This window comes from Meles meles, chromosome 4 (genome assembly GCF_922984935.1).
Source record: "Meles meles chromosome 4, mMelMel3.1 paternal haplotype, whole genome shotgun sequence".
Taxonomy (NCBI): Eukaryota; Metazoa; Chordata; class Mammalia; order Carnivora; family Mustelidae; genus Meles; species Meles meles.
The window spans coordinates 142048540-142074786 of record NC_060069.1 but is presented as its reverse complement, the minus strand read 5'-3'; the positions used below and the strand labels follow the sequence as shown (position 1 = coordinate 142074786).

At 32.0% G+C, this 26247-nt stretch overlaps 1 protein-coding gene across 2 annotated transcripts in view; it reads right to left on the bottom strand.

Moving 5' to 3' along the window:
• NCAM2 (neural cell adhesion molecule 2) overlaps window positions 1–26247 on the bottom strand; it is a 532557-nt gene that overhangs the window by 16208 nt on the left and 490102 nt on the right. Inside the window, exon 16 of one of the 2 annotated variants that reach the window (XM_046003053.1) lies at window positions 3702–3906. In XM_046003053.1, coding sequence (XP_045859009.1) covers window positions 3702–3906 — 205 coding nt within the window. Of the gene's footprint in view, window positions 1–3701; window positions 3907–24651; window positions 26187–26247 lie in introns of those variants that run through there. The other variant, XM_046003054.1, reaches the window with a different exon arrangement.

Sequence of the window (26247 nt, the reverse complement as noted above, 5' to 3'; positions counted from 1 at the left end):
GTCAGTAGGCCTCAGTCCTTAGTAATTCTGAGCCCCTGGACTCTAAACTTCACAATTTCTTCTCAGGATCACCCCTCTGAATTGAGTCAGGATGGCTGGAGTGGACTGGGGTTATGCATTTGCCTTCCCTCATGTGGCAGCAGAAGAAGCTGGTTTGGATATCTCTCTGTACATTGAAAAGCCATTTTCACACACACACACACACATGCACATTTCAGCTAGTTACTTTCTATTAGTTTTCAATATTTTATTTCCTTTACAACCTAAGTCTAACCAGGAAAATCCTTTTTTTTTTTTAAACATGTAGCATTTATAACAGAAACTACTTATTTATTCATCCATTTGATTGTTTTTTAACTGATACGTGTTTCCCAGCAGAATAAAAGCTCGATGATGGAAGGGACTAGTTTGCTTTTCCTCACAGTTATATCTCTGCGGCTTAGAACAGTGCTTAACTATGTAGGTATTCAATAAATATTTATTAGCTGAAATTAATGCTTGGGTGAACAAGAGTATAAGCATAGTTTGATAAAGTAGAAATCATTCACCATTTTTATTAGATAAAAGAGAATGCAAGATAAATGTAAGTTTAATTTAAATGTATAAGAGCCAAATAATGGAATATTCTAGAACTTCACCTGAAAGACATCCTGTATGCCGCTGACTTTAATTTCTCTTTTCTGTAACTTGATATTTTTTAAACAAGAGTATTCTAAGTGTGTAATTAACCTATTATATAATAAAGCTGCATAGTCTTGTCATTGTGATAACATGAAAGTACTAGTCTAAGAATGTTTCCGATCATGTTTAGAGGCCAGTAGAGATCAATCCATCAAATTAGCTATATTCTATTTCCCATTGTGATTTTATATAATATTTTTGAAAAATATATATATATATATAATATTTTCCCAATTCAAACAATGAATTTTTGAAAAAGAGTTGAAAAGTATTTTCCCAAAGCAGGGCAAATGATGATGTAAAAAGTTATGATGGATAACAAACACAGAATGAACTCCATGCTTTCATCTTCCCAAGTCTTTAAGGTTAATTAAACCCAGCAGGACCTACAAACCAAAGTGTTGATGGATAAATTACCAATTAATAGAGTGAAATAAAAATAAATGGCAGAACTTGAGTATACCTCGTTGCTTTGCACACAATCACCAATATCCCTCCAGTTAACTAAGACAAAAACATCATTTCTCTTTCTTTCACCCCAAAGTCAAATCAATCAACAGTAGTTGACTCTACCTCGGCTGTATCTAGACTCCATACATTTGTATATGCCTACTACTTTGGTCCAAAAGAATATAATTTTTTACCTGGAGAATTTCAAGATCCTCCCACTCAGTCTTTCTGATTCTAAATCTTTCCTCTACACCTATCAAGCTTCAGGTAATTCATTCTTCAAAAGTAGCTAAAGTAATCCTTAAACACTTATTGGGGATGCCCTGGTCACTTAGTAAGTGTCTGACTTTTGGTTTTGGATCAGGTCATGATCTCAGGTAGTAAGATCAAGCTCTGGATGGAGCTCTGTGCTCAGTGCGGAGTCTCCTTGGGATTCTTTCTCCCTCCCCCTCTGCCCTTTTCCAGCTCTCTCTCTCTCTCAAATAAATAAAATCAATACATCTATCTATCTATCTGTCTATCTATCTATCTATCTATATTTTTTTTCTCAATTTGTGAAAAAGAAACTAATATAGAGTTTGGTATAAATTTATTTAGTTAATAAAACAATGTAAAGGCATGGCAGGTTATTAAAAACCAGACTTTTTTCTAATGAGGAAAGCAAGAGAGACTGGATTGTGAATTAATCCCACTCTATTTGCTATGGCACACATTACTATTCCATTCAAGTATGAAGTAGAGCCTGATTTCTGTTTGTTCTTTGTTGTGTTCTGTGTCCAACAAGTAAGTAGGTGATATTTTGATTGTGAAATGAATCTAATGTATTTTTGAAATGAAAATGTATTTTACCTAATTTAGTATCCCATGAAGTGAAAATATCCCTCATAAGGAATCCATAAGAAGTAGTCATGGACAAATTGTGTAGTAGGATTGAAATAGGCTTAGAGATATAAACAAACAAACAAAAAATGCAGCTTGTAAAGAATAGATTCTCCTATATTGCTAAGCCTAGAAATTAATGCACGCGGTTCTACATGCCTAAATGTATGTACAGAAAAACAAATAGAAATGACTCAACAATAAAAATAAATGACTTACGGATAAACAGAACACCATGAATGAATCTTAAAACATGACTGAATGAAAGAAGCTAGGCACAAAAAGAGTAAACATTACAACAATCAATTTCTATCAAGTTCTATAAAGCTAAAAATTATTTATGATGAAAAAAATCAGGATAGTTGTTCCCTGGTACAGGGAGAGGAATAGGAGTTGTCTGGGTAGAAACATTAGAGAAATTTTGAGGATGATGTTAAGTTTCTGAATTTTGGCAAGGCTTAGGTTATACAGATATGAATATTTGTCAAAACTCATCAAATAGAATATTTTATGCATTTTACTCTATGCAAGTTTTACCTAAAGAAAACATTAACAAATTTTGAACTGCATGCAATGATAGGCAAGTTGAACTGTGTAGGGGTTAAGTGTATGGATACCTTTGAAATGCAAAAAGTAAAATAGTGGATTGAGGGACAGATAAATATGGGATAAGAGAAATAATGAAATATTTTTTATAGAATCCAAGTAGTTGATAAATGGTTGTTGACTATAAAATTCTTTTAACTCTTTTGTATGTTTTAGACATGTTACAGAAAGAGTGTAATATTTAAAAAGTAAAGGAAATGTTCTTAATTCTTAAGAATAGTTATTTTTGATTATAGGTTTAATATGCACACATATGTATGTGTATACAAACACACATACACATACACATTGTGTGTTTATATTACATGTGAGTGTGCATGCTCTCCTGTGCCTTCTTTTTTTTTCATCGAGCCTATTGTACTTTTGAGATTAGATTCAACCCTAGCAAAACTCCACCAAACAAAACAAAAAGTATTTAAATCTCCTAGTTGCCCTTTTACATGACAAAGTAGTTTTCTATAGAATTCAGCTCTATGTGTTTTTTTGGAATTCATATTCTAATTGAATGAGATGCCACAGAGAGTGCGAAATTCTAACATATAGTCAGCTTTTGATCAAAATTTGGAAGATTAACTACAGAATCCATACTAATGTATTGCATAGCTCATACAACATCTCTGTACGACCCTGAAACTTCGATGTAGTCATCTCCTACACTTGGAGGAATTGCCATAATTTACGTTTTTACTCAATATACCCATTTTTAACTCAGATTACTACTGGTGTCCTTTTATTCAATATAAACTGAAAAATGGTAAGAGATATCATTAATACATTTGTACCACTGTCTGTATTTCTATTTCTTTTTTTTTCTAATTCTATTTAAATCATAACTGTAATTATTTTTTTTTGGTGTGGATCCCATTTTTAGAGTTATTTTTTAATAGTCTGTTTTCAAAAGCATTTGACTCTATAACACGTTATATTTAAGGTCATATAGGCTTAAACTCAGAAAGCAGACAATACAGTGTCCAAGGGTCTTAGAGCCAAGCTCTTTACTCTGCTCAGAAAAAAAGTCCGCGAAGAAAGTATGCAAGCTTGACTATGGCACTCGTGTAATGAAATGAGCTGCGAATGCTACTTACAGATATGCAGCTTTGCCTTCTTCGAGTTCTTTACTTTTCCCACTAGAGCCACTTTTCTTCCCGCACATTCTCCTCGTGATGCACATCAATAACCCACATTGTCTAATAAAGAAGCAGCTGACGTCCGTTACCACAAGGATTAGCAAGAGTGCCGCCACGCCCAGGCCAATGACTGCTCCAAGCCCAAGACCATTAAAAAGCGTATCTTAAAAAATAAAAGAAAATAATTTTACTAAGCTCCAAATGAGAAAAAAATAGACAGTTATTTTGAAAATAAATCTTAATGAAAGAGATGGGGAAAAAAAGTGATAATCATTAGCCCATTTTAATTTCATAATTGTTGGGAACCATTCTCCGGCTTTCAAGCAGTATTTTAAGCAATTGACATGTGAATGATTTGCAATATTTTTTCAGACTTCATTTAGAAAAAGAAAAAAAAAAAAAAACAACCTCTGAAGTAGCTCTCTTTCCAATATTCTTCTTGATTCCCTAAAGGGAATATAATGAATATTATCACATCCCCAACTGTACTCTATCAGAAAGTCACAACCACTAATGGATCATCACATTGTTAAAAGGAAAATATAGTCAAAACTCCTGTAAGAGAAGATTAAGTAAATGTTCTATATGGAATTGTCTTAGTTTTAAGTCTTCAACCTGCAAACTATGCGTGCTCTAAGCACTTTGTTTTGACAGAGAACACATTTAAAAATCTCTATATTTTGAAATATTTTGAAAACCATCACTTTAGAACAAATGGTTTACTTGCATTTTTTTCAGTTAGTATTTTCATAAATCATATTAGAAGAGAGGCAAACTTTTACAGAACTATGATGCTTATGACCTTTCTGAAGCGTATCATGGGAAGATAGGGGATGATGGGAGTCATTTTTCCTTGACAGGTGTTTGCAAGAACTCCTGGAAGTAATACAGAAATTATTCATGAAAGAGATGACTGGGAATAGGATGGAATATGCTGACTGACACAGTAGAAATAAAGGACAGTGGTGGTGAAAACGAATGAAGTGTTTTATAACTATAGTTGAAGGTAAGTGTAGACTACACAGACACAGCTATGTTAGCACAAAAATAAGCACCATGGAAAGAGGTTAAACTAGTGATACTTTGTTACCGAGAGGGAAGAAAAATAATTCTTATTAGACAATTTTAGAGAATGACACCTTTAAAAAAATTATTTATTTGACAGAGAGAGAGAGTACACCCAAGCAGGGGGAGTGGGAGGCAGAGGGAAAGGGAAAAGCAGGCTTCCTGCCTAGTGGGGAGCCCCATATGGGGCTCCATTCCAGGACTCTGGAATCATGTCCTGAGCTCAAGGCAGATGTTTAACCCACTGAGCCACCCCAGTGCCCCAATTCAAAATGATTTTTAACCCAACTGGGTTAACATATGCTTACACAACATTATAAAATTATAATCATCTTTTTTAACGATATAATACATTTATTACTTAGCATTATAATAGCATCCTAAGTATGTAAAATGTGTGTAATACAAGTGACAGGACAGATGTAGACTTCGTTTGGAGAAAATCACTTCTGATAAAATACTTTTTCTAAGTTATAATTTAGAATTCATTGTAACATTTAATAATGAAAAGATTCATTTAATAATGAAAAGATTGTGATCTGAAGGAATCAGTATAACTTTTTATTTCAAGTCAACAAACTGGTGCTGAATGATGACACACTTGTCTGAATCCTAGTTGATTTTTCTACCGAATGACTGAGCCTCACATCTATATTTATTTTATTTTTTTCCCCCAGGAAACGCATGTTTTATTAAAAAAAAAAAAAAGAATCATTATATCTGTGACATGGTTCCTGGCACTTTCCCAAGGCCACCTGTGGTTGACCTGTCCTAGAACATGGAGGTGCTTCTGTAGCATCTTCGTGAGGCTGCAGGTGAGAATTCCTTAAGTATCTTACCAAAACACTTGAAACATTCATGCCCAAGCAAGTATACTTTTGATTATAATTCTTTTATTTCTGATAAAGAAAAACTGGAAACAAGCATGTAATTGTGTTGGAGGAAAATTAGTTTTTTCCTGCCATTTTCAGAATCTCCATTCCCCATCATACATTATCATACTATTTAGGTAGTGATAGTTTAGGAATATTGCCCAGCTAAGATCCAGAGAAATTACTAGTTTCCATAGCACTGTTCTCTTATCACATGAACCCACTTTGAGGAAAGACTGGAGACAAAAGTATTTTCCAACCATGGGAATTTAGTTGTTGTTGTTGTTCTGCAAAGTTCCAATATACAAATGTATATTGGAGTGAGAGTCTAAATATTATTTATCAATTTTCAAAGATATATGTATAGGCAAGATTGAAGAAAAAACTAGTGCCTCATGCTATAAAAATAATACATTAAGCAAACGAGGCTTTTAATAATTAAAACAATCATTTTATACATTTTATTCCATTATCCATTTTTAAATAAAAATGATTCTTACCTGAATGTACCATTACAATATAATGACAATTCACCTATGAAATTTCTTTGATTGCAAGCAAAGGTAAAATTTTTTTTCAAAATCCACAGGAATTCATTTTTATATATTGCACATGATTCAAAAACCAAAGCTCAGAAAATAGTTGAATTTACAAATCTGATTGGGATTAGACCCTCTGGACTTATTGACTGAATGACCCTCTGCTTTAAACTAGTCACTTCTCTGCTACTTCACTTAGTTCCTCTCACATGCAGAATGGTTCTAGGCAATAAATCCCACAGATCAATGATGATGTCCCTGGCCCATTATTAGATCTTCATTTTCTTTCTTTCTTTCTCTTTCTCTCTCTTTCTTTCTTTCTTTCTTTCTTTCTTTCTTTCTTTCTTTCTTTCTTTCTTTCTTTCTTTCTTTCTTTTTCTTTCCTTTCTTTGTTTCTTTCTTTCTTTCTTTCTTTCAATTTAGGCTCCACATCCAACATAGAGCCCAGTGCAGGGCTTGAATTCAGGACCCTGGGATTAAGACCTGAGCTGCCCAGTCACCCCTTTATTCACTTTTTTTAAGGATGAAGAGACTGGATTTCTACTTAAATGCCCTAAACCTGGTGTCTATCACATATTGCTGTATATCCTTGGGTGAGGCTGCTAAGTCTCTAAGACTGAGATGCCACTTTATTAAAATGAGGAAAATTACAGAAACAGCAATAATCACAAACTAGATCATGGGGTTTTTGGAAAGACTGCTGTGAATATAATAATGTACCTAATACCTCTAGCACTTATTGCCCAGCACAGAGTAAAAATCTAACAAGTATTGGCTGTATTATTATTGTTGTTGTTGTTATTGTTGCTACTATTATTTTGCTAGTGTAAAATTCTAGGGAAATGAGGTTTTGGTGGAAAAAAAGACCATCTAAAGTTAAACTAGTCTATAAACATATTTCTTTCACCAGCACTCTAATGTGGGACACTTTCTCTTATTAACCATTGATTAGTCTCTTGGAAATACAGTCATTTTTACTTAGTCCTAGCTAGTTAGCTTTTAAATGATAAATATTTTATTTATGACCTTTTAGCATTAAACCGGTATATTGATCTGTTTCATCTCCATCTTTAGAGAAGCTCTTAGAAACATATTTGTTAAATACCTTGTGGTAAAAGAATACTGATACTAAAGTAGCTATTACATTTTTTTCTAGGGAAACAAAATTATACCTTTTTAACTCATGATTATAAATGTTGAAGGTAACTTGAAGGTATTTTTATGGAAAATCAAGTATTTCTTGTCATTGCAGAGCATAGAATGTATAGCAAGTAGGCTTATGTAATAGATTTGTAATTTTCTTTTGAAAGTTATGGCTTTTTTTTTAAATTGGCTTAAGAATGTATTTAAATGGTAATATTTTCTAACAGCTCATGAAGTTAGGCTATAATAACTATGAAAGCCAAATTTTTTAATGTTTTTATTTTATTTTTATTTTTTCTGCCACCTATTTACTCTGGTGGGGAAATTAACTTGTCTTCAGCTTTTTCACAAACAAAATCATGACCACATGTAAAATTATATCACTAGGTTTTGGGGACTAACAATGATTTATTTTTCAGTAACATACAGAAAATACTTTCTTTTTAAGTTAATTACAGTTTTAATTGTTGAAATAATTGAAACTGAACATAGCAATCATTTAAAGGATTTTAAGTTCAACTTTTCTTTTTTAGCTTTCCAGAATATTTACACATGTGTTTTACAACATGTGATATGTTATGATAATTTTTACCACTCCATTACACAAGAAAACATTGTTATCGGCTCTACTTTACAGATAAGGAAACTGAGGTCCAGAGAGTACTGTGGCCTAAGTCACAGGATAACCCTTGAAATTAGGTCAGTACAAATTAAGACTATCTGACTTCAGGTTTATTTTGTTTATACCTGTGTTAGATGTATGTTGTAGGTCATCAAATAATCAAGAGAGGAATAACATAGTAAATAAATTAAAATGTGTAGTTTTCTTACAGAAAATGTCCATTTTTTCCCCATACTGTTAGAGGAGGAAGAACTACTTAAATGATGTACAACAATATAAGTCATTTATTTATGTATTCTTGCTATTAGCTCCCTTTTTTGTGATCATTTTGTATTGCTCTTTGAAAAGGGGAATTTTATATTAGAATTTAATAAAAATAATTTAAGAATTGTAAAGTTTAAACATCTGTTTTTTGGTATATATTTTATTATTGAAAGCAAATAGGAGACTCAGGCTGACTGAATTAGTATAATTTCCTTCCCACCTGACCTTCTATCCCCTGAAATTTAGAAATCGGCAAGCTGAACTAATACAAGTCCCCAACCTTTAAGCAATCATATCCCAAGTGAAATAAATACATAAAATCAAAGCACTAAAATAAGAAAAAAGAACTTCATTGTAAATTTGTCACATGCATGTCTTCATGTTTCTGCTATAGAAATTAACTCACAACTAAAACACTGAATTAATTTTCCATGAAATTTATTACATTTGATAATATTAGTTTTTCAAAAACCTGTATGCTATATTCATAAAAGCAGCCTTGCTTTTTGGCTCCTTAAATAGTTTAGCATTTTATTTATCTATTTTTCCAATGTGTACGTATAATCTCTCCAAATAGATTAATAATGACTTTCAGACTAGAAAAAATAATAAAAACACGAAGAAAAATTTTTTTTTAATCTAATAGGTCCTAAAGATGGAGATTTCATTTTTCCTCTCAGAATAGTGGTAGTTATTTCTGTAAGAGATATTCCTAAATATCAGTAAGTAAACAGTGTATTAAAGACAAGAAGACATTCAAAAACCTTTTGGTGTTCCTCATAACATTTCTAGGTACTGTATCGTCCAAAGTCACACTAGGTATACTTTTCTCCTGCTTACATGTACTTCCTTCATCCTGCTCAGAGTAACACACTTTCAAACATCAATTGGATCTATGGAAAATCTGGGCGTAAATCTATTCACATATATGTTGACATATATATGCCTTATCTGAAAAGAGGTGAAGCAAGTAGCTTTTTGCAGCTGGGCTCCATCTAAGCCATGATAGCCAGCTACTTTAAAATCAGACATCTGGATTATCTAAAGACTTTGTGGCTGCATAGTTAAAGAAAAAAAAAAAAGACTATCAAACCATTTATGCTTCACAAACCTTCATTGAGTACCAGCCTAATTAGATAGAACTAAATGGGCTTCCTGATATGTGCTAAAATCAAAATAATAAAAATTAACATAAATCTTTAGGTTTATATCCTTTTAAGTCTTTTTTTACTTAAAAAGCGCAAGTTCCTAAAATTTAATTTCATTCATTAATTTCCAAACAACACAACCAAAGAACAAAAGAGTAAGACTTATATATTTTCAAGGGCATACAGTGAATAGTAAGGGCTTTCACCAGGATATAATTAGTCTTGCATTATAGAAGGCAGATGCTAGGGTAATACATCCTTAAAAAAAAAAAAAAAAAAGATATTGCACTAATTTAAAAACCACCTTCCTTAAGGATTTCACACAGTTTGTCATTGTGTTGGTAGATGAGTTGGTTATAAAAAATCACCTGTCACTTACAGACTTGGGAATTATCTTAAATTGGTAAATTAAATTTATGTTTTATGATTTTCTCCTAGGATGCCCAAATTAACAAAGAATAAAAAGGTGTAGCAGAGGGGTGCCTGGGTGGCTCAGTGGGTTAAGCCTCTGTCTTCTGCTCAGGTCATGATCTCAGTGTCCTGGGATTGAGTCCCGCATGGGGCTCTCTGCTTAGCACAGAGCCTGCTTCCCTCTCTCCCTCTGCCTGCCTCTCTGCCTAATTGTGATCTCTGTCAAATAAATAAATAAAATCTTAAAAAAAAAAAAGGTGTAGCACTGAAAGCAAAAGTATAGGAATGAGACAAGGGTCTAGACTGGCTCAACAAAATATATTTTTTAAATTTTTTTTAAAAAGTTATACAAGTTTTAATAAGTTTAACAAGTTTTACTAAATTTTGCAATTTCAAGAGAAATGTCTTATTGTGCAATTATAAGGCTTTGTAATCCCTACTGGGAATACTGACCTGCTAAACAGAACCTAAATTATGTGAGATTTGTCCTTGGACTTGATAGTCTTCTTTCATCTAAACTAAATGGGGAATCAGGCATGTGTAAATGTGATATTTATGTATTTTAGTCATTTAGGAAAAAATCATTCTAAACATTAGGAGAAGGAAAGGAAAAATGAAGGGAGGGTAAGTCAAAGGGAGGCATGAACCATGAGAAACCATGAAATCTGGGAAACAAACTGAGGGTTTTAGAGGGGAGAGGGGCAGGGTTGTGTGCGTCTGGTGGTGAGTATTAAGGAGGACACATACTGCATGGAGCACTGAGTGTTTGTTATACACAATGAATCATGGAACACGACTTCAAAAACTAAGGAAGTACTGTATAGTGAATACCATAACATAGTAAAAACATAGAAATAAATAAATAAATATATATATATTTGAAAAAAAACATGACTTTCAGGTCAGCTTAGTAGACGTAATCACAAATCTATAAAGTAAGTTTTGATTTATTTATATTATAAAATTCGCTGTTAAAAGGGAAGTGTTAAAACCACAGATATTTCAGTCTGAACACAATATCTCAGACTATTTCCATTTCTCCAAATACCACATTTCTGTTCTCTGTCATGACCATGGGCCTCCTGCATTTATGGTGCCTGGTGTTCATTCCTGAATTGATGGATCTGTTCCATTTTCATTCATATTTAATTCCCCTGTTTGAAATAAAGGTTTGGACTTCTAAGGTTTCCAGTGTCTGGTTAATACCCCTTTAACTGTATTAATTGGAAAGAAGGAGAGCATCATTACAAATTGCCTCAGCAAGGAGGATTAAAAATACCATTTTCCATTAATTTAAAAAATTTAAAAATCAAACAGCAAACTCAAGAGCCACTCTAATTGGATTTTATATTTTTTGTCCCCTCTAAGGTACTTTTTTTATTGCTTCTGCATATACCCAGGAAAAAAATGGATTGTACCCTCCTAAGATACATGTTTTTCATTTAAATTATAAACAAGTAATATTTTGTGACATATTTATACTTTGATAGACACAATGCAAAGCAATGTATTGTTCATATTTTATGGTTCACTCACTGTATTAGATATAACTTAATCATGATTATAATTTTATTCTGTTACATTATTGATAAAATGTGGGTAATAATTCTCATGTATCCTAGCTAAAATATTCTTTGAGAATCATATTATGAAAACAGTTTGGGAATTCCAAAGCACTGTACAAATGCATTATTATTTCATTTGTTATACGTACTACTTTATGCTCACTTTGTTTATAGTAACTTATTTTTGTTTTTTGTTTATAGTACTTTCTTTTAAAAAAAAATAGAACTTTTCCACTTTTACCCAAAACATTCCTTATTTTAGAAGCTTAAACATTTCAATTTTGCTAACATTTATGAACTATGATGCATAAAAATAATTGCAAATTCATATTTACGTTTTACAAGTGAATTTTTATTGTTGTTTTTGATAAATTATCTTTAGTAGGTATAATGTTTTAGATCATTTTCATTCTTCCGGTTTTAGGTGTGCATTTCACTGTGACTCGAACTCAACATTGTTAAATATCATTCCTTTTTTAATTGTTATTCATATAGCAAGTTATCTTTCTGATCATTCCCATACTACTGTGTGTCAAATGAAAATCTGTCTTGATCCTTGTAAGAGTAATGTTAAAATAAACAAAAGCAAAAGAATTATTAAAAATTCTCTTATTGTCACTGACAGATGAAATTGACTTTTGCCTGGTTTGGGATAAAAATATACTTTTTTTTTTTTTTAATTCCTTCCGTAATTCACTTGCCCTCTTTACCTCATCATCAGATTTTTGTTGTTGTTGCTGTTATCATAATTGTTTCTTTTGTTGTTATGGTTGTTTTGTGTATTTTAGACACATTTGTCTTCACTGAAATAAAAAATAAGATTGAAACTTTCAAAGAATTATTTCTAAATGAATCAAAACCTCATCCCTAAAATGAAGACTGTACCTCTTTTGTGCTCTAACCTGTTCTCTGTCATATCTTGGTTCCCTTTTAGACAGCGTCTAGCATTCATGAGATAATGAAATCATTTACATCATTCAGACTCCTGACAAAATGCACTTATTAGCAACTTTTTAAGTTCACTTGAGTTCATATTATTCAGATATTTAACTGCTTAGTGAACTAGCTGAAAGAAATCTCCGGGTACAACATGAATTTTCAGGCATGCGCTTTCTTTTTCTTTCTTTCTTTCCTTCTCTTTCTTCCCTTTCTTTCTTTCTTTCTTTCTTTCTTTCTTTAAGATTCTATTTGTTTATTTTACAGGGAGAGACAGCAAGAGAGGGAATACAAGCCTGGGTTGTGGGAGAGAGAGAAGCAGGCTTCCTGCTGAGCAGGGATCCCAATGTGGAGCTAAATCCTAGGACCCTGGTATAATGACCAGAGCCAAAGACAAATGCTTAATGACTGAGCCACCCAGGCATCCCTCAGGCATGCAGTTTTCAATGAACAATGTAAAGAAAAACAATATCCAGTACTAGTAATATCTTGGATGGCTGTGAAAGAGCAGTGTTATAAGAGAAAAGAAAACCGCAGAGTTTTTTTAGAAGGGATTGTTTTTTGGGAAATGAATCTTGCAATTTTAAAATTCAAAATCTTGAAAAATATATGTGAAAATGAAAAGTTATAGTTATGAGAGAAGTATATAATTGCATGAAATTACACTATTTGTAAGTGTATTGTGACCAGTCTGACATATTTTTATTTTATAGGATCACCTACAAGTAATTTGCTGTGCATTAAAGGGGCATGTATTGAATTTATGGGAGCTCTCTCAATAATTTAAAAACAAATTATAAAAGTTCATGTCAGCGATTACTACTTGATAATACTATTTGTGGATCCACACACTCATTTAAAAGGGAAATTTTCAGATTTAAAAAAAATATATTTATTTATTTATTTTAGAGAGAGCAGGAGGGACAGAGCATGTGGCGGGAGGGGAGAGGAATAGAGGGGGAGATAGAGAAATGGATGCAGATTCCATGTTGAGCTTAGAGCCCAGTTCAGAGCTCAGTCTCACAGCCCTGTGATCATGACCTGAGCCAAAACCAAGAGTTGGACATTTAACCGACTGTGCTACCCAGGTGCCCGTGAAATTTTCAGATTTTAAATATTGTAAGTAAAATTCATCAATAATTTTTCAGTATTATTCAAATATATTAACAAGGCATACTGTGGTTACATCTATCTGTTTTAAATCCTCAAGCTATTTTCAATACATTTTAATAAGGTGATCATGTTTTTTCTAGGTATACTTAGCTAAGCAATATTGATGTAGATGGTTTCTTGCTTGCTACCAAATTTCTATGGAGCAGAGTGAAGATTGTATTTTACATTACCTATTTCTTAGCACTGTGTCTCTAATTTTTAGTTATTTTGATTCTCATGTTAAAGCGTTCTTTGCATTTATGACTATTTTTATGTGTGTGTGTGTATATATATATATATATATATATACACACACAAGACATATATATTAACTAAATGATAATCCAAAATTTCCCTTCAAATCCTTCTCCTGCTAGGAAGTATTGTTTGGAGAAGGTGGGTTAAGAGGGCAGCACACATAAACCAGACATACATTTATTTATTTATTTATTTATCTATCTATTTATTTATGTTTACTATTTGATTTGGGGCAAGACAATTAGCTAACTGATGATATTTGGTTGGTAATGGGAAGGGAATTGTAAGCATGTATATTATATAAATGGTATTTATAATTATAAAACTCTACACATTTTCCTGAGAATGTCTTTTCCTAGGGGAGCCTGGGTGGCTCAGTGGGTTAAAGCCTCTGCCTTCAGCTCAGGTCATGATCTCAGGGTCCTGGGATCAAGCCCTGAATCAGGCTTTCTGCTCAGAGAGGAGCCAGCTTCTCCCTCTCTCTCTGCCTGTCTCTCTGCCCACTTGTGATCTCTCTCTCTGTCAAATAAATAAATAAAATCTTAAAAGAAAAAAAAAGAGCGTCTTTTCCTATATGTTTGTTTACAAAGGCAAAATTATAAATTAACTATCTTTTCAAAATATTTTCTAGTCCTTTGATATTACAGACATATTTTTGCCCAAGGATAAATTGGACAAAAATACATGACCATCCTTTATTCTAGCATGATTTTATTAAAAAACTTTATCAAGCAGCTGTGAAAATAAAATATGTAAAAGGCAAACGATTCTCTCCTCTGGGGACTCATATAAATTGGGAGAGATGGATAAGACATGTAACTTAGAAACTGAAATGCAGTGCAACTGTTTGCTTTACTCGTGGTAAAAATTAGTGTTGCCTGAGCAGATAGGTGGGAAAAGCATAAAAGTTAGTAGTTAGTGGTCAAGTAAGACACGAGAGAGAAGACAGTGTTTGAAAAGTACTGAAGTATGAGAAGCTTTCCAGGTGATGAAAGGAGTCTATTTCAGTCAGAACATGCTGTGCGCAAACATGGAGATGTATGAAAATAAATGGTATGTTTTGACATTAGCATAGATAAACAAATACTAGAGGTGAGATATTGAGTATGATGGGTGCAGGTTGGAGTTTAGTGATAAAAGTGATGAAGTTAACAAGAATGGGCCCTGCAACTCAATAGATAAATAAATCACCCAAACCAGAATTGACAACCACCACCACCACCACCACCAAAACCTCACAAGTATGATCTTTTCCCAAAAGATGGCAGAGAGTTCTTAGAGATACATAGGAAAGTAGATCCTGTTGCAGGGAGGGAGTTAGGGGAGGCCTGGGCTATGGCTTAGAATGTCTGTCCAGTCTTGCCTCTCTCCTATTCCATGCCCGTTTCCATAATGCACCCAGGCTTGTCCATGGCTGCTTGATGCTTCAAAGAAGCAGTGAGGAAACAGACTCATCTTAGACCATGTGATTAGTGATTGACTCAACATTAGATAATTAGTGTCCATTAATATATTTTAAAAACAGATACTGTGTAAGATAAACATATTATCATTCATATATATTAACAATTATGTACAATTATTCTGTATACTTTTAAGTGGAATAACATTGCAAGTGGCTTATTACCTTCACACCATTTGTTTGTTTGTTTATTTTTAATCTACAAAATCCCCCTTAAGGTTTTAGTATTTCTCTTTTGGGAGCAATTCCCTGTAAAAAGGAACACTCGAAAATATAAAATTATTATTGTTACATGGGAGTGTTTATGGAAACCTGTTACACTCTCAGAAAAAGTTAAAATAATATATTTAACATAAGAAAAAGAATGAAATAAAATGTGTTTTTTTTTAAAAAGTTGGCTAAACACTAATAACAGCATTTCTCTTGATAAATGTTTCAAATAACTGAAAACTTTAGAAATGAATATTTGTAAGTGTTTCACAAATATGGTCCAATGATAAACCATGAGAGATGGTGAAATACCTAAAGTCATTGCACAACAGAATACCTATGCCCTTAACTACACTGACATTTCAAATTGCTAAGTGTACCTGCATAGCAATCACTGACCCTTTCACAAAAAAATGAAAGAGATATAAAATATTTTATGTCATATTTATTCAAACTGCTACTTTTGAAATTTATTCTTATTTATTCACTAACTCCATACTTTTTCCATATGCAGTTTCAATTTTATGATATGTGTCTAGTTTTCTTTGGTGAAGGTGATTTAGGTATTTCTTATAAGAAAATGGAGGTTTTTATTGGCTTATAGGAAAAAAACCTTCTTAGACTGGAATGAATATGACCAAAATAGACATCAGCTAGTGTTAAAGAATTGAATAATTTAACTTTAGTTCATTGGTTTAACCATTAACTGGCAAAATTCATTTTTTTCTGTTAATATTAAAAGGCTATTCCATAAATAGAAAATAGAATTCTTTACACAAATAGAAAATATCTTTTTTTCTTGTTCTTTTTTTTTTAAGATTTTATTAATTTGAGAGAAAGAGAGTTGGTGCATTGGGTGGGGACAGAGAAAGGACAAACACATTCCCTGCTGAGCGCAGAGCCCCACAAGGGGGTTGACCTCAAGACCCTGAGACAAAATCAAGAGTCAGATGCTCTCCTGACTAAACCACCTAGGAACCCCAAAAATACCTTTTTTCTTAAACACTGTATTACAAAATTGAATCACACCCATATAGGATTAAATTAAAATTTATATTTTTAAATTGTTGAAACTCCAAACTGTTTAATCTATTATGAAATTATTAAGTCTACATATCTTTGAATTTTATAAATATGTAAGACAATAAATGAAAAATGTGATTATATGGATGGTATTATTTTCCAAAGAATTTGTAAGATTAGGTTTTGAAAATTTTCCAGTTTTAGACATTTACTGCAATGGGTCTTAGAAACTTCAATTTCTGCATTAGGGTTATGGATTTTAAAAAGTTACATTATTAAAATTAAACATCTAAACACATAAGACCACTTATAATGTATATTATTATATAGTGCATCTGAATAGTATATTGTATTGTATACTTCAACTCTAAAATAGAAGTGCAGATTTTCAATATATCTAAAAATACATCTAAGGTATCCTTCCCTGGGCAAATGGATAAACTATGGTACAACCAGACAATGGAATATTATTCAGTGCGAAAAAGAAATGAGTCATCACATCATGAAAAACATGAAAGAACCTTCCATGCACATTATTAAGTGAAAAAAGCCAATGTGAAAAAGATATATAATATATGATTCCAACTATAGACATGATGGAAAAGGAGAAGCTTTAGAGACTGTAAAAAAGACCAGTGGTTGCCAGGAGTTAGGAGAGAAGGAGGGATGAATAGGCAGAACACAGAGGATTTTTAGGGCATTGAAACTATTTTGTAAAATGCTATGATGGTGGATAGAATTCATTATGCCTTCATCAAAACCCATATAATGTACAACACCAACAATAAATCCTAATACCAGCTTTGGACTCTGGGTAAAAATGATGTCATTGGTGTCAATCTAGGTTGACCAATTGTAACAAATGTACCACTTCCCATGTTGATTATGGGGGAGGCCATACATGTATTGGGGCAGGCAGTATATAGGAACTCTGGACATTCCTCTCAATTTTGGTGTGAACCTGAAACTTCTCTAAAAGGTAAAGTCTATCTAAGAATGAGAAAAATACAGAATTGTATCTTTAAAATCTTCCAGTAAATGGTTATGTTGCCTGGGTTGACTGGGAATGTCTGTAAATTTTATAAACAATCTTTCACATCCTTTAATAATTTAAAAAAAAAAGGCATCCTCAGTGATGACTGACACACAGGAAAGTTGTAAACATTTTTAACTTTGTGGTTTGGTAGGAGGGGACCCACCAATGAATTAGACCAGACTCTGCTATAGAGAAATATTTCTATTCCCTTAAATAAACTTTCATTCATGTCTGAGCCATCTGATGGAACAGTAAGTCTCTGTTGAAAAAACGAGAAATATATAGAAAAACGCCACAATATTTTTTTCTGTTTTCCACCAATAATCACTGCAAAGAGAATATTTTTCTTATCATTTTTAAGAACATCAGAGTTTTGCATTTAACCTTCCATGTAACATATACATCCAGTTTAGCCTCTGTGAAATTATATAGAAACAATAGCAAATTGAAAGTTGTTCATGCATTTCTCAAAGCAGAAATGCTAGTTTGAAGAGCTGATTTTTACTTTTGTTAACCTTACCTAAGCAGGAAAACAATATTCTATATTTATTATAATATGAATTTTTAAATATTTCAATTATTTCTTTGTAATAATAAATGAGAAATCAGTAGAGAAGAAAGCATATAGCCACAATGCAAATCCTGATTCCAAGCTGTTTATTTTGATTTCTTAAAATGAAAGGGACAGATGCTGATATAAAACCATCTAGTTATGTTTTTATTAGCCAGTATGTAAAAATATTACTTCATACTATTAGAAAATGATCTTTCTATGAACAATGTAAAAAAGTAATTTTATAAGATGTTTTCAGAAAATGTGTAAAAATCATAAAGTGATTACATTTAATTTGGTATTCTTTTGGGGCTGTAAACTGAATGTGAGTTTATTACACTGATCATGGGAAAGCAGCTCTGGGTGTAGGAATTAAAGTGAGAAGGGTTATAATAAGCTGACTTGTTGAAGTACCATGATTACTGGAAGGAACAGTGGCTGGTTAGTACATGGCCTTTCCTGAGCCACAGTGATTTTTTATGAGGCAATCAAGAAGAAATCAAAGGAACTAGGTCAAAGACACAGGACCATATAAATTGTAGACTAGGGATTGAGTTATGCCATCTCCGATTCAGTGTAATTTGATAAAACAAAGATAGGAGGAATGCTGAGTCAATGACTAGTCTTCATTGGGCGTCTCTGATCCTCAGTTTGTTGACATAATAAGATAACAGTATTAACTAGGATATTAGAATACATTTACTCAAATCTCTTTAGCTTTGTCACAGTGACCCCAAAGAATGAAGTAATATATAGGTAATAGAGTAACATAAAGTCACCATGACGTCACTATACAAATATCCAACAATTCCTAGATACTTCCCCATTTGATACCAGCTCATTTTCAAGGGGTTTCAGGAAAAACAAAAACAAGAACAAAGAAAACTTAACTTTCTTTCTCTCCCAATGTACAAAACTTTTGTAACTACTGAATCAATTGAAAGAAGTTTAAAAATTATAACAAAATACAGATATTACATTGGCATTTCATTTTGAAATGTATACAAATATGTTTTGATGGGAGATATATAGATTAAGATATACATTTGAGGGTGGGTTGTTCTGGAATAAGAAAGATTGAGTGTGCCTTAAAATAATGCAAATCTTGAAAATGAACTTTTTCTCCTTTGTAATTTCTATACTATTTCATTTTTATCTGACAATGCAGCACTTGATATAATTATATGAGACTTCTGTATTCATATCTAAGTCAGCAATTTTTTACTTTATAAAAACTAATTGAATAATTTCCATATTAAAGAATTATCATTTGAACCCAGGTCCAGTACTAAAACAAAAAGAGAAGTAAAATGTTTTATTAAGAGCACTGGACCTGGATGTTAATTATGACTTTTTGCATAAATTACTCAATTTCTTTAGGCCTCACTATTCTCCTCTAAAATATGGGAGAAATGATACTTCAGAGGGATTTTATGAGGGATGAAGGAAATATTCCACACAGGATGTGGCATAGTACACACTAAGAAACAGAACCAAATCTACCATTTCTGTTTCATACCTTGTCCATGGTTGAGCAGCAAAACTTAGGAATTTTCTACAATTTCATTCGCATGGTGCTTAAACAGTATTACAGTAATACATTAATCAAAGAGATTTGAAAAATCTCTTTAAGCATTTACATCTGCCTTTTTAAACTTTTGCTAGCAAAGGAAACTACTTAACAGTCTTGCATTATTAAAATTATTAACTTTATTCCTGTATTTTATTGAGATAGAATCTGACTATTTTGGTCTCCTACTTGTCACTGAAGTTTGTAAGATGACTTTGGAACTAGTTTACTATGAAAGAAACACTATTTAGTAGTGTTTCTAAATTATTTTTGCAATATGAATCTTAATTATTTGTCCCAAATAGAAGTCACTCAATGATTATATGTTTATTACACTGTGATATTGGATTTGATCAAGTTAGGAATGAAAACACACAACAAGGACAGAAAAAATTTGTACCAGTAATAAAGAAAACACATATAACAAAGCTTTTCCTCAGTTTTCTTTATTACAACAATGGAGACACAGAGGTACAGAAAATAAAATGACATTTAATTTACTATGAAACACATGCATAGGATTACACATAGTGCTGGATATTATGTTGAGGGTTTTAAATAAGAGATGATACTGAAGACAATACATTTATAACATACATTTTTTTCAAGAAAATAAGCCATGATGAAAACAAATGCAATTAAAATGATCAGAAATTGTCACTTTAAAACACAAGTGTTATACATAAAGTCAGTGTAAGACGTGAGATAAAATATTCTTAAAGAAGTTCATGAATCATGGAGATTACTTAAAACAGCAAATTTTTAATTGCTTGCATTTAAAAAAAGATTAACTAGGAGATTTATTTCATAGTGCCCATTTAGTACAAGTATATAATAAAAATAAATATGGTATAATTAAGAAAAAGATGCTATCTCTTAATATTATGCAATGCTTATAAATATGTTATTTGCATTTTCATTAGTTAAAATGGAATGATAAAGAATAACTTAATTGAATTTGAACACATACAAATTAAGAAACTTTACATTATAACTAAAAATACATTTAATTAATTCACACTTAAAATGAAATTTGAGTCTAATGGAATCAACCTATCTTTAAAAATTAGGTAAAATAATAGTCTACCAACAGAGCCATAAGGACATCAGTTGCAGTTCAGATCAGCACAGATATAATAATAGAACTCTTGAATATACGTGTTTTCCTTAGCTGTTTCAATTTTTTTTTCAATTTAGGCTTTAAAATTAATTAATAGCCACAAAATAAGAATGGATTACTATCAGAAAATCTTTATCTGGCTCATATTATGTAAGATAATAAAACCAAAGGTATTTGCAAAACACAGCATTGATATCACACTCTTATCTCTGTCTTTATGGCAGAACAATTAAATTTAAGTTTACTGAAGTTGTTTGCCTTAGGTAAAAATTGAGAAGCTGTCAAGATGCTATTATAACCTTTATGTATTTCATCAAGTTCTTAAGTACAATAAGTTAAAAAGAGATAATACTACAGCCTTATATTTAAAAGTTATAAAAAAGTGGTAAATTTAAATGTTAACCCATTTAGATGGTAATACAGAAGAGATCAGGTTAAGGAGAGGTGAGAAAGATTTTTTTTCTTTAGTTAGATCCTAAAATTTACTGTGGTAATACCTTCTGAATTCTAAGATAACCTATCAAGTATTAACAGGGACTAAATAATTCTCTTTATTTTTTTAGGACATAATCAGCTGGGAATGGAATTTTTACCAATTTCAATTCATATTGAGATAATTTCAAGGGCTATTTGTAGAATACTTGCATCTCCAATCATTTAAAATATGCAAATTTGAGCCATCCATTCAATGAATTAGTCTTTCTGAAGGTTTTAGGACATATATCCATAGCACAAATGGTAAGACTTTAAGATTTAACAGTGATCAATGGAAAAGAAGGAGAAAAAATAAACCCTATTTATTCAAGGGCAGAAATTGAGAAAAAGGGATGGAAGGCTGGAGGGGGTTGGGAAAGAGAGAGAATAACCTAGCAAGAGAGACAAAGGGGGAATAAAAGGAATGTAAGGGAGAGAGAATATTAGAAAGAATAAATTGGAAGGAAGGAAGGAAAGAAGGAAGGTAGGAAGAAAGGAAGGTAGGAAAGAAGGAAGGAAGTAAGGAAAAAAGTTATTATAAGAGGAAACCTACTTAATTTGTACCTATTCAAAGGTTGCTTAAAGGATATTACACCTCATAGATTTGAGTCATAATAAAATACATTAAATGACACATATGGATACAACCTTCATGATAAGTAAAATTATAATACATAAGGACTAAAGAAAATTATAAGTAAAATTTAATTTAGGTAGCACTGTAACACACTATTTAAAGCTCTTAATGCAGCTAATGTCATAACCAAAAACAAACAGGTAGAAATTTTCAGATACTTTTACATGACTAGAGAGATTTTCTACTTCAAAACTGAAAGTGTTGTTATAGGTAACATGAACTAACTCTTCTTGAAAACTAGACCTGAACATACTTAATGATTCTGCAGTTGATATATAAATATCTATCTTAAATCACTAAAATCATTTGTAAATTTAAAATTTATTTTTCCATTTCCAGTTTAGGTATACCACATTAATAAATACAATAGTTTTCAGATGTCTAATAGAATTCATCCTGTCCCAAAAAGATTAATTATGTCTTGCACACTCTTTTTTGTTGACTATAACTAAATAATCACAAATCCAAATGTTCTAAGTTGAAACTACTGTAGAATTTTCTTTATTTCAGTTTTATATTAAATATGATAAGTTGCCATTCTTACATGGAATATATTTCAGTTAAATTATAATGGCTTCCAAATTGACCCGAATTTTATAACCTATGAACTTCTGTGCATACTTGTATGTTTAATTCTTAATTTATTTCTTATTTTTTATTTTTTTTAAAGATTTTATTTATTTAGTTGACAGACAGAGATCACAAGTAGGCAGAGAGGCAGGCAGAGAGAGAGGGGAAAGCAGGCTTCCTGCTGAGCAGAGAGCCCAATGCAGGGCTCAATCCCAGGACTCTGAGATCATGACCTGAGCCGAAGGCAGAGGCTTTAAACCAATGAGCCACCCAGGCGCTCCTTTAATTCTTAATTTAAAAAAAAAGCCTGTATATTTAAATAGTGAAAATGAAAACTATTTTCAATTAAGTTATTTATGTATGTATTCACTTTATATGTCTAACTGAAATTATATACATAAATTTTTAATCCAGTGTCTAAAATATATTTATTAATTTAATGTTTTGAAATACTTCAGATATTTTGGCTAAAGGAAAGAAATTTTAAAAAATAAGCCATAAGACATTTTAATCTTATCCATGTCTACCACAAATGAATATACATATGTTCGTTTGTGTCATGTTTTTGGAATAGTATGAGTGTAGCATTTATAAAATGTCATTATTTCCAATGACTAATATGAGGAGAGAGGATGCAAAGTGGCAATTGGCCTACGATTCTCCTACACAAGAAGTTTGCTAGAAAAGAATTGACTGCTACCTTCTAGCCATACTCTGTTAGCACATCTGGCACATGGTATTGGTGAGCCTTCTAGTGATCTGGTAAATAATTACAGAGTTTGGTTTGGAGTAGAGAAACCAGGAAGAGTAAATAATAAAAGAAGAAAAGAAGACAAACCAGGCATGAGCGGGAAGGAGACAAAAAGGAGATATCCATGATTATAGAAGAAATTAATCCTGATCTGCACATGGAGATGCAGCAATCATCCTCAAGCAAATCAACTAACTTAGTAACTGGTAGAGGATACTCAAAACAAATTTCTGGAATGATTCAACATTTAGAGATATGATCTACATATCTGTAGACACAGACACATTACATGTAATGGTTAACAGAAAACTCACCTTAACACACAAGTTCATATTTTATACATTTTAGACACAGGATTTTATTTAAGAATTTATTGGTTGAAAAAAAATCACTGGATGATATGAAGGAGAGACTTAAAATAAGTTGAACTTTTATGTTGTTCTTACCAACAATCACATTCATTTATACCCACAAGTAGATACTAATTAGACTAAACAGCACCGTCAGATTACATGGTTGCATATAACAAAACTAAAACTCAGATAATAAAAACGATAATTTAGTAGCAAAACTCACCTATTATAAAGATTTTTTAAAAATCTAAGAAGGCAATTTATAATCTCTAAGGTCTCAATTATTGAAATGTTATAGCTGTGCTGTTCAGAGTTTTGTGCTTTCCTATTTCTTGTTGAAATAAACCAAAGCACAGAACCTGTATTTTAAGATGTCTGAGGATCTATTTTCAAGAATTTATGCATTTCTCAGAACTGCAAAATAACTGTTCTTCTAAGCATAAACATTTGGTGAAGTGATACATTGCTTATTAATTTCAGGATTAAAAACTTGTTCTGTACTTAAGTGTTTATAAAAACTAAATGAAGAATTTGTTAAATGTAAATAATTCTGTGAGACAATAAAATTTTAATTTTGGATTATTTCCTCAACTGTCAAAATATCACTTTAAGTACCATGTAAACCTGACTTTGAGTATTCTTCATATCACTGTTGGTGACCTTAAGTCATAGAATATGAATTTTTTAAAAATCAGCTATGTTATCTTATGAAATCCATATCCCATGTTCTCCACAAAAGCATTTTCTATCATATACTATGTCAAAATAATTCCTACATGAACCTCGTGGAAGCCTTTGTCTTATTGGAAAGATGCAGGCAGGTTATAGTGAACAGGAAAAACTTCCTGGAAGAGTTATTGGCACTCTTTTCTCCCCCAGTACTTTCTGGCTATTAGTAACCAACCAGTCTACATATCTTCTCCAAATGCAGACTTCCTGGAATATAACATGCACCGATAATTGGTTCTTTAATTAAAAAAAAAAAATTTGGCTGTGGTAATTTTGTTTTATTTTATTTCATTTCTTTCTTTGAGAGAGAGAGAGAACACAAGTGAAGGGTGTGCAGAAGGAGGAGGAGGCTCCCCACTGAGCAAGGTGCCCAATGTGGGGTCAATCCCAGGACCCCATGATCATAACCTGAGCTGAAGGGAGATGCTTAACTGACTACGACACCTCTGTTATGGTGATTTAAAAAAAAAAAAAAAAAAAAAAAAACATTCTCCATAAGCAGGTTAGAGTTCCATCGTGCCCAAGTCTGGGAGTCCCTTTGTCTCAGCAGAAGAAAAGGGACGGAAATAGAAAAGTGTTTAATCTGTGGATGGATTACTTTTGGATCCTAAAGACTCCATTGCTAGGTCAGTAGAAAGGACAGCAGTGCCTAGCAGAATTTAGAAAAGATAAAGAAAACAGACTACTAAGGAAAAGTCTAGCGTTACATCTTACGTAATAGGATCCTGTAGCTATTTTTTTTTAAAGAATAAGAGAATGCTTTCATGCAGCAAAATAAATAGTTTTTGATGAGTGACTCTCAAAGCCCAGAATCCAATCACTTGATTTACCAGACAGGTAGGGTCACTCTTGTGATGCACATAAATCTGATTGCTTTCTAATTGTCCTGAATGAGTGTTAAGAATCATTTGCAAGAGTGTGTTTGGGAGTGAAAAGCACAAAACACTTTTCTTATTTCATAATGAATGAAAATGTCAAAACTGAAATCATTACTCATGATACTCCCTCAAATCCGGCTTCCTCTGAAAAATGGAATGTAGTAACACCTCCTTCTCACCTCAATTTCATCTTCTCTCAAGAAGTAGGTAAGAGTAGCTGATGCCAGCTCACAGTATAGTCCTTATCCAGTGAACAGGGTGCAACTTTTTAAACACATCAAAACTTAATTTATTATTTACTTTGGAACAACTGCAGAGAGATATTTTCACATAATGAAAAATGGATACTTTAAAATTGGTGTTCAAATTTAAAAGAAGAAATTCTTCCACTTTTATTCCTTATGAGATTTTAGGTCAGTAAAAGAAAAATAGCAGCACAATAGGGGTACACATCTCATATAATAAAAGTTATCAGGGTTATGTTTTATATAAATGGAAACACTTTGAAGTTTTATAAATGTCCATAAAGTTAGAAACTTAAATTTAAAAGGGTAACATTTTAAATCAATATAAAAGATCCACAATTCTACATAATAAAATTACTATTTGCACAATGTATGCTCATGGATATTGAATTAGATTTGCAAAATAATCAAATAAAAGAGGTTAGATGCAGCAAATGCTTACGTTCCAAGTAAAAGTGACATGATATTTAACAAGGTCAACTTCAGAAATTAAAGGAAACCTTAGATTGAGACAAATTATTCAGTGAACTATATCCTGGAAGAAACAATCCTGATTCTCTTTCTTTCAGTGATTTTCTGACAAATTATCTACTTTAAAGTTTGACAATTTGGGGAAGGGAAAATAGGCTAATTGTTCATGGGTGAAGATACATGCATAATTAGTTGGACCATAGAAAATCTTTTATCATAATTTCAGATTAGCCTTGTAAATTTGCAGGGCATAAAAGCAAATATCATATAACAACAACATTAAAACATCCAAGACAAACTTATGGCTAGAATGAAAGAAAACCCAGCAGCATTCAGCTGCCATGACTGGCTTCTGTTTTCACCTTTATTCGCTTCACAGCATTTATCTGCATGACGGAAATTGTTTTTGAAAATAGAGTAAGAATAAAATAATTAAGGAAGAAAAGA